The sequence below is a fragment of the Vanessa tameamea genome, chromosome 6 (assembly GCF_037043105.1).
Source record: "Vanessa tameamea isolate UH-Manoa-2023 chromosome 6, ilVanTame1 primary haplotype, whole genome shotgun sequence".
In the NCBI taxonomy this organism is placed as follows: domain Eukaryota; kingdom Metazoa; phylum Arthropoda; class Insecta; order Lepidoptera; family Nymphalidae; genus Vanessa; species Vanessa tameamea.
The window spans coordinates 5,106,267-5,122,351 of NC_087314.1; the positions used below are offsets into that span (position 1 = coordinate 5,106,267).

Below are 16,085 nucleotides of genomic sequence, written 5' to 3' on the forward strand. Positions count from 1 at the left end.
GCCTTTTTAGTTTTAACCAATTTTTTCTGGTTTCCGCGACCAATCTTAATAAAGATCTTTACTCAAGTTTGACGGATAACATAAGTGCCCCATGCGTATACTCTGTGCCCTTATATGACAGTGAGATAAAGCGATGCGATCGGCGACGGGTCAAGTACAGGATTAACTACTTTGTTTGATTTCAAAGATTCCAATTTTTCTGTCCTACCCTAGTATCTCTTTACCGGCAAAATATGAGCGAATTGAAATTGCGACTCAGTGGGGGTAAAACTGCGAATATTTTGGCCACTGTTGCATACGGTCACGATTATGTGAATGTATAAAAATCCAGCTTTAAAACATTTTATTTAATATATAGGATATCAGCACTGTCATTGATATTTGATGTCTTTTAATACTACTATTTTTTATTTCTTTTTATTATTTTTTAAATATTCTCTATTGGAAATAAGGTTCAACTTTAAGATTGGACGGAGATTTGTAATAATAACTTAACAGAAATTCTAATTCTCGCTCTTCAGAACAGTCGCTCTAACAGCCAGATGTCAATGAGCATCAAAATACGAATAAGAATTTCAACCGAAAAATTATTTTTGATATTTCGAACTGCGTAAGTTCCAATCCATCTCAGTGAATCATATGCAGTCTGCACTTTACCTTAGATATCAAGGCTATATGACTATGGCGTTAAAAGGGGACAAAAAAGGGGACCGAATGTCGGTGATACTTTTCCCTTATAATAAGTCTATTATAATTTAACTAATTGGAGACGTTTCATTGAAATGCTTATTTCAAATAAATGATTAAACTAATATATATAAATTATAGGTAGAAGATACAACGCGTTTTGGAGAAGGTTTTACTATATTATATTATTATTTATGTAGATGTGTTTCGCAGTTTTACTCGTTTTTAATTTAGACTATTGACGTGACAAGCAAGTATTTAATTTTCTTCTAAAATATTAATAGTAATGTTACATTGATTAAAATCCGCTTTTATGTGAGAACAATAGTTGTTATTTTTATAACTGCTGTTTATTCGTCTGTCGTTTGATGTTTTAAATGTTTCAAATAATTTGGCATGAGATGATAGAGCAGAAAGATAGACGCTTTAACGGCGTTCCTCAAAAGATTGGCACGTTATAAATTGCAAGCGTTTAAATATAGACCCATTGACATTATACAGTAACAATGAATTTTAATTCAATTGTCGAATATTCGTGAGTATTTAATTTTTTAATAATCGTATTATAGAAAAATATGTCAGAGTATTTGCTAGTTTTGCTATTGTCTAATTGCTATGCAAAATGTGCTCAAGGGTCTGTTTTATTGATATTTTTCATTTGAGCATTATAAATAACAATATCTTTATAAAATATATTTGGATCATGCTGTGCAGATAGAAAACCACGGAACCTTCTAAAAATTACTAAGATTAAAAAAATAAATCCATTCGTATAGTGACATTAGAGATACTTGCTATATAATGTTATGAAATATTATCACTATAAAAAATGACTTTTTCTTTATAATCTTAATTAACCAAATATTAAAGTTTTGGTTAATTAAGATAATAAAAAAAAGAGTAACTACTGAGTTTCTTGCCGGTTCTTCTTGGTAGAATCTACATTGCCAACCGGTGGTAGCTTTACTTTAAATAGTTTGTTAAATGACGATTCAAAAGTGCTTGTAAAAGCCTACTTGAATAAAGTATATTTTGATTTTGTTTATTGGAATATATATGCCCCGTTTGTCTATTGGCTAGATATAAGATCAGGACATCGGGTCGCATGTCCCGAAGTCCTGGGTCAAATTCTGGTCGATAAAAAATTATTGGGATTTTGTATAGAAATTCTGAGTAATAGCCTGCAGTCTGAAGAGTTGAAAATTGGATGTGTGTTAACTCTCTCGGATAGCACTTAAAGCCGTTGGTAATGCGCCTGAACTCTTTCTGGTCTTGTCGGATTTGTCGTCCCAGATATGAGAGTGAGGGAATAGAAAGTGCACCTGTGTTTGCACATAAAATTGTGCACTATATTATATCCTTCGTAGTTGGCTAGTCTCCTTTGACATTGGCCGCAATGGAACTCGGTCAGCATGACATCATTATCATATATCTGAACAACAGTAAAATATTCTTTATACAAGTAAGTAATTCTTTTACAAACTTTGAATTTATCATATCTAAAATTATAATATCAGTATAAATATAACGAAATTTTAAATAAACAATGTAAAAGTTTTAAATATTTACTAATGGATGAACAAACTCTAAACTTACCATAAAATACGATTGTGAAATGACCAAACGCTGTAAACGACATTAATTATTATAATAATAAAATTAAAAGTATAGCCGCATCAAAGTATCGAATCAAAAGTTGATTTATTACATTTACATGAGTAACGAAGTAAGTTCTTATAGAACGACAGCTAACTGCTGTTATTGGCACATTGGACCTTCGTTAATTATTAGTTAGTTTATTTTACAGTGCCGATGATTATGGAACTCTTTTCATCTGAATATTGAAAACGCTTTCTTGTGCTAATTAGTAATAAGTATTTCCTACTGTTACTTTACTTAGGGTCCTTATTTGGCCTATAATTTGGAAATATATTCTTTAAAATTCACTAATGATACTAAGTGACTGGTCACTGCCAATAATTAAAACTATAGTCACTTAGCTTGTAACTTATTACTTTTGTTTTTATTACTTTTAATAAGTTAATGTCTATCTTTAAGAATTTCATTCCTTAAATACTTGATGACGAAAACAGAATTGACGTTAACATTGACCATGATTTTAACAATTTTGATCGCAATCACAAACTGACAATCGTTCCTCAATTAATTCATTGCATTAATTTAAAAGCGATCTTTTAAAAACATACGATAATTTCGAATAGCTGAGAATATTCGGGGTTACGCTGTACCCATCGATGTTTTACAATAGAATTCGGTTTACGCATACTTGTATTTATTAATATTATTTTTACGTGGGTTGTCGGCGTATCGAAACGAACGGCGTGATGTTTAAAATTATGGTTTATAAAGTTATTAAATTTACTACAATGGCGTTCATGACATTAACGATCGGAAGTTAAAATGTTCACCTGTTTTGTTCGATAGCTAATAGATGTTATGATTGATTGCCTCTTCTCGAAGTTCACCTTAAAAAACACAAATAAAATTACGTTGCTAACACCAAACACTGAGAAATTTCACTGAGTAATGTTGTTCAAAGAGAAGCATGTTTCACACGGCATAGTTTGTCAATCACTAATAGAATTATGTACCTATTTATTCTAAGTTGAGTAGAGCTGGAGAAAAATCTGTCAAAAATTGTTACCATTACACCGCGAACTCAGAGTTTTGGTTTTATATTTAGTTTGTATTGTTTGTTGATTTTATTTTGTATAAAGCGTGCCAAGGTTTGCCATTCAGCATGAAGTTTAAAGCCCATTTCTTTGGCTTAAACCGTCGCAACATTATATTATGATATTTGATCGTCGTCATAGTTTCAATTACAATGTTATATTCGTTGAAAAAGCAAAATGTTTTTCCCAAAATGGCATATGAAGTAAAATAATGCGTATAGGTGTTTTTGAAAAAATATTTGATATACCTTTTTTTATTTAATTGATGTGATACATTTAAAAAATTAAACATTTAAACATTTGGATCTTATTACGCTGCGCATACTTATCGAAAACTAGAATATTAAAGCATTAAAGACACACCCACAGTGTTCATTCTATTTAAAGGTACTCGCTGAGACTTTATTGATACAAATTGCTGTTATTTTTAGAAGAACTTCATTAAATTATAGATACATAGTTTTTTTTTCATTGTTTTTAGAAAAATATTTTTAGTTCATCATTTCCACGTGTATCGTTGCTATTCTGTTATATAAGAAAAAGAGTGCGTTAACTCTCCGTGAACTATATCTATGTAAAAAACTGCGTAAAAAAATGTCAAGCCCACAAATTAACAAACAGTTTTACATAAACATTTATATATAATTGCGGCAGCTATTTCCAGGTATAATTAAGTCCCTCCAAATTATAATGATACATTTCTGAATTTCGCAAAAATCTTGAGTGGCTTTCAATCCGCTATCGCAGGAATACTTACATTATTTCCCTTATCTGTATACAGTTTCATTCAAATACACCTTTCTATTTAAAGCAGCATTTTAAATTCCCTCAAGACTCGCACGATCGTACTCCACGATCTGATAAAAGTGTTATCATTGAAACTAATTCTCAATCTTCTTTTTATACGAAATCCCATCCATTAAATATTTTTAAAAAAATGGTTCGAACTGTACACCTTACCACTCTTTTAGCGATAATAGCGCCTCTAGTACAAACCATTACTTTTATTATTTGTTTAAAACTATTTTTGGTTTTTTGTACTATTGTGGTATATTATATTCTATTCTATTATCAAAAACTCAATCAATTCAAATCCAATTCATGTGCAAAACCACCACTTTACGGTATTATAATATTAATGTAGGTATTTAGTTTCGAGCTCCATGTAAACTAATGTTATCTTTAGATCCACATAATAACAGCAATTCTATGCAACAAGACAGGTTATAAGTATTTTTAACCTCTATTAGTGAGGCGACCTTGTATGTATTCTTGTGTTGGAACAATTTGAAAAAAATATATAAATTAGTTTTCTGAAAAGTGTGATAATTGAGTACTTATCGTGTTGTAAAAATTAAAGGAAAGTAATAGAAGAAGCGCTTTTTATAATTGTATTGAATGTGTTTGCTTTGAAATTAAGGTTCTCGATATGAAACCTTGCTGATATCACTTTGGTTTTCGCCTTTTTTCTACAAAAATCAGCATCTTACTAACGGACAATGTGTCCATTGAATTCAATTGCAATTCCAACATTTAATGAGAAGTATTATATTTATTTATTGATAGCCTTAAAATAATAGATTAATGATATGAGGTAGAGTAAAAGCTAGCACCTGTTCGGCAATGAATACTTTAATCTAAGAAGTAATACTCCTTAGCATAGAAAAGAAACTCGGCGTGCTATTGTTATGTCTGACCTGTCTGCGACTTGATTGAGGAATCGCCAGGAGTGTATTAAAATAAGCTCCGGGCTAATATTTTTGATATTAAAATTATTATGTCATAAATTAACGGCGTTTCTACCTATTTTTTATCATCAGGAGATAATACTGACATCTCTAAATTATTATATTTTAAGATTATTTTCTTACCTTCTTCTAATGTTTTACGATATAGCAACCCTATTTTAAATGTCGGTCCTTAGTGTACAGGAAATATTGGTACTAAGTAGTGGCAGGAAATTGCTTCCGATAAGTGATCTTGCCTAGTCTTTAGTAGAGCTAGTTATATTACTGTAGAGCTATTGTAAACGCAGATTAGAAAACCAATGCTGAACTAAAGCGCAATATTTTAAAATACTTAGGACTTATTTTACCACAATCGTTACATTAATAGTTCTTCTTGCACGTACTATTATATACTATTAGTAAAGAGTTTCAGTGGTGTTATAATAAATCTTTAAACAACAAATTCCAAAATTCAATTATTGGCTCATACCAACGATTCCTTCGTTCGCGATTAGATAGACCAAAAATTCGATCAAGGTCAACAGAACAATGTGCTAATAGACAACGCATGTTGAGCGTAAACCGTTTCTAAAGACATTTTAAGTATTCATAAATAAATCGAATCGGTTTTCACTTAAACATGGTTTAATCATAGAGAATAAAACTAAAACGTAGATGTTTACGGACATCACGGGTTCAAATTCAGAGCATCACTAAGTTTTTATCCAGATAGTTTGTACTTATTAATTTTGCACTAAGTGGTAGATTCGAATATGATTCGTGGGTATTTCGGCTGTTACTTGTATAACCCTTTTCCTTAGCAGTATAGGAGACATTTGCAAAATTCATTCTTTGATTTTTTGACAGTTTTTACATGGGGACACTATTTTGATATTGGCACCAGTTTATGAAGGCATATTAGCTGTGCTATTGCCTAAATCATAATATGATTGACTTATGTTTTGCTGCCAAAAATATAAGAAAACCAGTATACTTATACAGCTATAAATTTGTTATGTGTATTGTGATTATTATCTAGGTACGTCTGATGGTAGTGACTTCAAGCGGGAAAACTCGGAACTTTACAACCGATACCAAAATACACTCGTTGGCAAATCTGAAAAAAATTCCAATGAAGCAAATTAGATGGCGTCGCGCACGTTTTGACGCGTTAGAAAATATTTTAGATTAGTGGTAAATAGAAGTTATAAAAAAATTTGCTTAACTTAGTAGTACGGCCATCTTATAGAAGCATAATATAATTCTCTTGAAACTTAAAAACATTCAGTTTTGTTAAATTAATGAATGTATGAATATATCAATATAGATGAATTAATACGTGTTCATTTGTATAGATGGTTTAAAATTGACATTCATCATAAATACTATTGAATAATAACTAAAGTCTAAATTTGTTTTTGGATGAATATTGCTCGTTTTTGTTCGTATTGAATGCAATCTCGCGCCGTTCATCAGATTGAGTCATGACTTCGTAGTTTTCGTAGTATCACCAGTTTTTATACTCTATTCTCTTACTCTCATAAGCCGATGGGTCGGCAAATCCGACCGGAACGAGCTTAGGCAAAGAGCAAAGGCTTTACATGCTCACCGAGGTACGGTATTGTATTTATAGATTACGAATTTCAGGCTACTATTGTGTATTTTTCAACAAAATAAATAATACTTTTTATTTCTTCGACCCGGGGTTTAACCCCAGGACCATGGAATTTGCAGCCAGCTTATAAGCTACCCACTAAAACAAAGAGGCAGTCATAATATAATTATATATTTACCAAAACTCCACTTGGAGTTGATGTTCTACATTCTCGCTACATTTATCAGTAGCAGCTGGCGGCTTAATGCGATTGTGTACTAATTACAAGCGAGCTAGGTATCCGACTTCCGAGGGACCGTAATTAGTGACCTACTTTTGTAATAAGGCAATACTCTATTTCGCTTCGCTTATTTATAGGGGTAGTTATCGTCACACACACATTTCTTAAATAAATGGGACGTTAGAAGTTTTGATACATCATTTGAGGTTCATAGAGCTTGATATAATCGTTTCCTCGGTAAAAAGTTTTATTACAATTACAATTACAATGTATAATAATAATGTGCATTTAGCACATTATTAATTAAATAATGATTGTAATTAAAAATAATTTTAACTCTTCTTGGTGAAGAATCGTATAATGACAATTTGTAATTCTGGAGGTGTATATTATTATATACCCCTCCGGAATAAAAAAAATTATATTTATTAGCAGAACTAGTATAAAAAATAGGTTTCAAGTAAAATATTGTTGGATCATATTGGTCGAGCACTTTGTTTGTTGTAAGTTTAATGACGTTTGGTGGATAAAAGTTATATCGGGAAGGGAAAGTTGAACGAACATTGTACAACTAAAGGATGACCAAATTCTTTACAATTTTTCCGTTCATATTATACTAGTTGGTCATCGCGATTTTAACCGCATTATATCTCACCACTCCACCTCTATAGGCCGTAGTGTGATTTTACTTCCTATAACCTCTCTGGATAAAAGGACTAATTAAAACAAAAATATTATTTTTAATCAGACTTTTATATTAGCAGACTAATGCTTTTAAATAAACATATCCTTAGTCCTTTTTATAGCAAATACAGTTAAATGGACAAAAAAAGCGCGCATTGATATATAAAAGTCAATTAATGACACCCAATGATAATGTGATAATTTCCTCCAACGCATTCAAGTTTTGTTTCGATGTTGGCTTTTACTGTTAGAGACGAGATGATGACTTGTAGTAATATCCACGTGATCTTTTAAGTTTCGTCTTAGTACGTGTAGTATAGAAACAACCTGTCATCGTTCTACTGCTGAAGAGCTGAGAAGTCTTTGATCTCACCACCACACTGCTCCAAAGCAAGTTTATGTTACGATGTACATATGGCAGAGTTTCATCAGGTTCCCTCACAATGTTTTCTTACATTGCCGAGTACAAGATGAATAATTATAAACACAGATTAAACACTTGAAGAATCTTTGATTTGAATCCACGATCTTCTCTTAAAAATCACGTGTTATATTCGTTGGGTTATCTGCGTTAAGATATTTGTTGCCAGTGCCAGCTCTGAGACTGTTTGTAAATTGGTTAAAAGATTTGATGTTTGGTACTTGGACGAAATATTACTTTTTCTACCATTGATAAAGAATTGTATATCAGTTTACTAAAGGTCGCTAAATAAACAAATTCAACACATAATTCTTCCGTATTTTCAGTTAAATTTGATAGTTATTGCACATATTTATTAATAATACCAGTAAAACGGTCAACGGTTTTTAAACGTATCTTAGATAATAATACAATCTAGTCTGCGGTATGCGAATGACAGATAAATTTATTAAGTTTTAATGAAGACATTCTAGATGTTGAACAAGAACGAGGGTTAATTGAGTTTGCTCTCCGAACATCGTCACTTTTAATTAGTTTCCTAATAACAAACATAATTAATAACGATATTAAAAATTAATGCTATATGTGTTTATTTCATGTTATCAGGTTGTATTTAACTGACAAATAAAATTGTCTTATCAAACTTTTATATCCGATTAAACAATGTTTTGATTTGAAGCGACAGCGTTTTTACAAAACAAAAAGCTAAAAGTAAAGTGGAGCTATGGTCGTTAATATATTCGTATACTCTGAGAAAAAATGTTAGTATAATTTCCATTCACTACTTTTATTTAGGATTACGGAAGTTGCGAATAGGTGGTTGAAGGCAAATGTAGTCTATTTCAACCCAAGAGTACAAAAGCAAAGTAAACAACAATTGACATAGATTTGACCGATACTAATTAATTAATTGGTCGAGAGCTGAATAATCAATGATATTCATTAGGGATTTTCGAAAAAAAAGGCGTTTAAAACGTCAACGAAGCTGAAGAATTTGAACTGGAAGTGAAGTTAAAGTGGATATAAGTATTTAATAAAGACATATTACTCAAGACCTGTAGTCAATTAATGTAATAAGGTTTATTAACATTGTTTCCTTCATCGATTGGAATAGGCTGTAGTTAATTTTCGATCTTGTCGATCCCTCACCAAATGAAAATCTGTGGAGTACTAAATATATTAATTTGTCGTAATAGAAGGATCAGCCACGAATATTTTTTTCCCCTTTATGCTTACACAAAAATCCCCACAACGTGGACAAGGCGGGGCATGTACCGATGCATGTCTTTCGAACGTAAACAGACGGAGGTACGTACCTACGTACTAAGAAATTCCATAGGCGTAGAACACTATCTGTAGGTTCACGAATATAGTCAATACGCTGTCAGCTTATAGACGTTGATGGAACAATGTTATTACGAGTAGCTATGTAAGCTAATTGATATTTTAACAGCAAATCGATTTTTATATTTCTTAGTGAAATAACTTGATCCTTAATGCAGCAATAAAACGACCTTTCCTAGGTTTTCTTATATAATTTTATATAAATCATAAATAATGTTTTCTCAATGCCCAATGAAGAAAAAAATATCACAGAGTATAATTTTTCCCGCCATGACGATTAACTGTCGATATTCATGTTGCCAGATTAAAAAGATAATATTATAATGATTAATAAACAAAGTGACAGTCTTTAATATATAGATAATAATAATTCGTATAATATTTAATGTTAAGTATTACATTCTAATTAAGTTTTACATTAGATAGTCGTAAACTCTAAAATAATAACTCTTAAATATATGTATAGTTGTTATACATGACAGCATTTAAGATAGTTGTGGACAAATCACACACACGGGTAATTGATAACGTATAATTTATCTCTTCAACTTTTAGCCTTAATATAAAGTGTTAGCACAAAATAGTAGTACCTAATAAATTATTATGTTTGTCTGTAAAAATGCCTACCTTATATTTAAGTGTCCCTAAATTACGTGGTCCTCATTATTATTTTTTTACGAGGAATTTCAATGTCAGTAAAAAATATCCTGAGAAAACAAGTAACCATTTTTCATTTTTTTTTGTTAATATTACAAGCAGCCAAATTGTTCATTTATAAAAAAGGGGCTAGCTTCGCCTTAAGATACTTGCACGTGATCGCCAGTGTCCCGCTAATCATGGAACCTATATTATTTTTATGTCAAATACTAATTTAAATACTTTAATTATAGACACACCCATAATCTTGTAATCGGTCTATTCAACAAGTTAGCAAGTGAGAAGGGGTTAGCCTCCTAAAAGTTTATGTAGTCAAAAAATACTTTGTTAGTATTTTTCGACCGCAACCGAATCGGACACAAATCACGCAAATCCAGATGTGGTTTGATCCGTCAATAGTCAAAAACTATTTTTTTTTAAATAGTGACGTCACAGAATGATCCATTCAACTATGATATAAGACATTTTTCAAATATAAGTTTACTATTTAAAAAAGTGTCGTAAATTTTACGTAAAATAAATTAAATTTTAGTAATAAGTAAAGATATAATCTTTGCTCAAACATGATCGTAATTGTGTGAAGTTCATCGTATACATCTGTAACTATGGGTTTATATGCTGCGTATGAGCACTTCCTATATTTTCGATTAATTACTTACGACTACATCATTTGATAGTATGGTAAGAGCCTAATAGGCAGCTCGATCCTCTTGGCTCGCTGCTCTTAAAGTCTAGTACCATCGATGAGATAATTCTTAGTACAGAAGTACATTTTTTGATTATCTTCTCAGAACCCATTTTTGGCATTGAGTAAAAGTCTATTTAATAAATTTAAATAATGCAAGGAAAATTAAAAAAGTCTTGCTGGTGTTTCTATATCCTATGTAAAACATTTTTAAAAAGTCAGTTAAAAATATATATTACTAAAGTCTAATACTTTTAAAAAAATCGTAATAATAATTTTCCTTATAATGTCGATATTATTATTAATAATTTGTTTAAATTATTCTCAGTTATTAAATAAATTAATTGCATTCAATACTTATAATAAGAGTAAATAATTCGAATTAGTCGAGAAAAAATTATGTGCACACTCGCCTAACTTTTACGTGTATCTAATATAATTATTTCAAGCATTTAGTAACTGAAATATAATTTAAACGCAAAATGTTTATATTACAATATTTTATTATTTAGAAGCAAAAATTCAACATTTGAATCCGATTGTACACGTATAAAGTATCGTTCACGCTCCTACGTATTTCTCCGACTTGCATTGCACTTCAGGCTCGCACACGGAACACCCGCGCCGGGTATTTAGGCAATTTGTAATATTATTGTTTTGTTCTTTACAAGTGTATTATAATTATAAAGTTATTTTTCGTATTGTATTGTAGTTCTATTCGGTTAATATGACTGACGCCGAAGAAAAGGGGTTTCAGGTAATTGTTATAGATTTACTAAGTAGATTTTGTCAATTTTTGTCAACTAATTGTACGTGTTATTCAAATACGTAAATATATTTATCATAACAGTATTCATTTATTATTGTTTAAATATACATCTTCTTTCATCTAAAATAATCTAGTAATCACTTTTGGTTTTTTATTTCCAAATATATAATATATTTGTTTCATTAATAGACTAGCATCTTTTTATAGGTTTTTTTATTCAATTATAAATAAGTTATATATTATTTTATATACTTAATGGGTTTAGGTTTCAATACTTTTTGCTAGTCTAATAAAATCAATATCATATTTATACGGAAGCAAAAAATATTAAAAACATTTTAATTATATCATAGGAAGTTTAGTCATTGTAAATGTTTAAACAACAATCATCTTAATATTGAACATATAAATATTTACCGAACAAGCAAGTCCTTATCCTTAATTAAATTTACTAATATTGAAACTGTTTCCAAAACTTTATATACTATATAATAACTAATATCTATATCGACGAGTCTAATAAGTACTGTTAATTTTTTTATTTCATACTGTGTACTTTACGTCATAGCTTTTATTAATCTTAGTGTGCACCGAGTACTGGCGTTGTTGCATCTGTGAGTATCAATCAAAGTATAATTTTATGTCTTTTTATTTACAAGCTTTGAGCATTACATGTTAACCTATATGTACCCTCGAGACATATTAGTTATATATCATTAAACGTTTGACAAAACGATGTATAACAGTCATTTTAAAACTTCTTAGGAATCCTTATTAACTATAAATTTGAAAGTGACTTTGTTTGTTATGCTTTAAGATCTTAACTAGTCAACCGATAGTCATAAAATTTTGCATACATATTAGCAGGGATATAAATTCATAGGGCACAGTTAACACCTGGAAGCAGGCATCTCCTCCCCTCGATACGCGAATAAAAGCTACTAATTAAAAAGTAAAAAATAATATTGTCCAAATACCTTGTCACTGAAATGCTCTAAAATGATAGGACGAATTTTGATGTAGTTTTAATATTTTAATGGAGGGTACGTATACGTCTGAGGGTCCTTCTTACGTCTACACTGGACCCGGTAGGTAGGTTTTTTTCCAAAACATATTTTTCCTGTACGGATCGGGACTGGCAGTAATAAGTAAAGATATAATTGTTACGACCTTCTTCAATTCCTTCCTTCCCTCTTCAATCGATTTTTCTTAGTGAGATTGATTAAAATGCTGCAAGTATCATAGAGTGCGTTGAGATTTGCTAAATTTCAATTAATGAAAGTGGATTTGAAAATAGTTTATTTATCAAAGAAGTTTAAAATCAAAACAAAAAAACGCAAATATCAGAGGAAGTAACAAATTAATGGAAAATAAATTGGTGCACCATATTAAATATTTTTTTGTATCGAAATAGTTATTTCAAAGCAAATCTGAAAAAAAAAATATAATAATGAATGAGGTTATTGACATCTACAATCTTTCCGTGAATTCCAAAAGTTTGATACGATTTATAAATGAATATTATAGCGGTTTTTGTAGTTTTAAAAAAAAATATAGAACACCAATCCCTTCAAAACTTTTATTACCCACATTGTATTTGTATTTTTATAGAATTCAAGAACGTTCAAAATATAAGGAGTTTCTTTACTTGAGGCGACCTTAGTGCTTTTTGAGAATTTTGAAATACTATAAATTTTCATTTTATCGATAGGCAGTGTTGAAATTGTAGTCAAGATTTCTCGACTATTTCCTGAAGGAAATGACGTACCTATTGTGTGAGCTGAAGTTAATGAGACGAGTGGCGGAAACTTTAGTCGTATTGATAGAGATGGACTGATCAATTGACCCTGCCGGTAACTTCACTTTGTTTGACTTGACATTTGAAGAAAGGGAATATATATTTTTTGTTGTTGTAGAATAAATTTTTAATGTAAAGTTATTATATATATTTAAAGCTTATACGAGTATGACAGGACTATTGACCTTACGACATAAAGTAAAGTAAATAATGTAAGGATTCATTGTATATTACATATTGTGCCAATATATATCAAACGATAACTACTTATAACAGGACGGAATTTGTCTATCTGCAATATTTTATTTAAAAAAAAAAACTTAATCAACAACTATATTTGAGTAAAATTTCCATTATTGTTTATATGGTTTATTTTTAATCTGTATATAAAATTTGAACGCAAAATACAATTAGTCACTCGGTCATTGATCGAGTGGTCCATATCCCGAATATTGAGTTTAATCTCGACTGTTTTGTTTCGCCTCTTCAACATCGATCAATCCTTCTGCTCAATGTTGGTTGGATATGATGTTAACGAGATTTTCATTTGGTACGTGATTTATATATTGTACTAGATTTTTTTATTGGTTTATTTCTTAGCGAAGTCAAATATGTAAAAGCATAGAAGAAATTTAGTAGGTATTTCAAATATGGAATTGTGATTGGTTTTATTGATTTTCTTGCTATGTTTTCTTTCATCGATGACCACTAGGTTAATTATAAATACAAATTAAACATATGCATACAAGTATTAAGTTTGCCGGTTTCGAACCCGCTATCATTGCTTAAGATTAATCTAAACTGGACTATCTCGACTTTTTTTAAATATTATTTAATTAAGTATAATAGTATTGCATAAGATAAAACAATTGCTATTATAAAAGTGTGGGACATTTTATCGATGTGATTTTTGTTTTGACAGATCATTTATTTTTTATTCCGTTAAAACAACTTTACCACTACTATGAAAAACCAGCCACTAATTTTTTTATTTCTAATCAATGTTTAGCGTGAGCCTTTTAAAACAAAAGACAAGTGGCAAATTGTAATGTTTTCGCAAATTAGCCGAAAATAAAAATTAGTGGATAGATTTTGAAGTTTATAATTAAACATTTTTAATTGAATGCAAATTTTAGTGGAAATTGATTGAGCTACGTGTGGGAGTCTATTTACACCAATATGCAGCAGTAACGGGTATAAGCGCGCCAAGGTTATGGAGTATTTGTAAACAATTCGGTTTAACACTCCCTGTGGGCGTTAAATTTATCAATTATGCAGCTAGTAACAGACTAGCGGTTCGCGACTATATTGTACAGTAGTCTCGTAAAGTTCTTTTTATACCAACATATTTAAATCTTTGTTCGATATAGAAGCACTAAACTTGCTTGCTAAATGTCAAATCTAGTATTAACCTTATTTAATTGAGCCTATTGTCTCATTTATTACGAACCATCGTTATGTTTAAAATTCGAACGTTTGGAAATTTTCTTAAAAAAATATATTGAAAATTAGTGTCAAACCTTTTTCAAACGTTTTTTTTTCAGTCAAATTTAAAATTGTGTCGTTATAAAAAAATAATAATGTGATCGAATATCTCTTGATCTGTGTATGATTTAACTATACGGAACACAATTTAACAAACACAGCTAACGTAACGACATCATTACAAAGAGCGTGAAAACGACGTAGGTTGGGGGTTGAATGTAATGCGTTTGGAAGTTCTCCATATTTTTCAAAAACAAAAATGTTTTCTAAGCAAAAGTTAAAATCGCAATAAACCTTGTAATATATTATTGTATACGTGCCACACGATCGCGGGTTAATAGTGTATTTTTAGTGTTTTATAAAACAATAACAAATTGAACGTGTTGATTCGATGACGCTGAGGATTATGGGAAATATTTTTCTCAAAATAAAATCATCTCAAAATCATTCTTAGTGGGGTTCAATATTATAGAGCAGAAGTCTCCTCCCAATTCAAAGTTAATTCGGAGGAAAATAAATCTAAGTAAAGTCGTTTAAATTTTTTTTATTTGTTGGAACATAGCTACATAGGAGCTCTTTTATTCTTGTAACAAATTATATATATATATATATATATATTGTGTCACAAATGTACTCAATATTCATAAAACATAATATTATATTACATGAACAGAATTCTAATACAGCGGAAGTTATTTAAACAAGGTATAGTGTCTGCGACATCGTGGTCATAGATAACAATCCTTAGATACATATTCAAAATATATATCGTAATTAAATCGATCTAGAATGTATACAGATAATACAGACTGTTAATAATTTGGCACGAGTAATTGGGTATTTTCTATAATGAAAAATAAAATATGAAATTTGATAAAAAATAAAATATATACTTAAATATTTTGATAAAATCAAAATCAAAATATACTTTATTCAAGTAGGCCTTTACAAGGACTTTTGAATCGTCATTTAACAAACTATTTAAAGTAAAGCTACCACCGGGTCGGAATGTAGATTCTACCGAGAAGAACTGGCAAGAAACTCAGTAGTTACTCTTTTCAACGTCTAAAAATACAGTCATGTTAGTTAAATACAATTATATATATATATGTTATGTCTCCTGCCTGGAAGTCAACAAGCATTAACTCCACGCCTTTTTATCATCAATATAATCAATATAATCATATATCGAATAATATGCCTTCTTTACTAATGTATTTTTTACAAATGACTTGAATCTATGAAACGGCAAAGTTAAAAATGTCTGCGGAATTTTATTATAGAAGCGGATACCTTGCCC

General features: G+C 30.2%; 1 protein-coding gene across 5 annotated transcripts in view; it reads left to right on the forward strand.

Annotated features, from left to right (window-relative positions):
• Positions 1 to 16,085, forward strand: part of LOC113393564 (uncharacterized protein ZK1073.1) — a 48,426-nt gene that overhangs the window by 9,719 nt on the left and 22,622 nt on the right. The window contains exon 1 of one of the 5 annotated variants that reach the window (XM_026630527.2): positions 11,262 to 11,490. The exons of the other annotated variants lie outside the window; for them this stretch is intronic. Within the exon in view, the coding sequence (XP_026486312.2) occupies positions 11,461 to 11,490 (30 nt within the window). The 5' untranslated portion in view covers positions 11,262 to 11,460. Of the gene's footprint in view, positions 1 to 11,261; positions 11,491 to 16,085 lie in introns of those variants that run through there. 5 annotated transcript variants of the gene reach the window in all.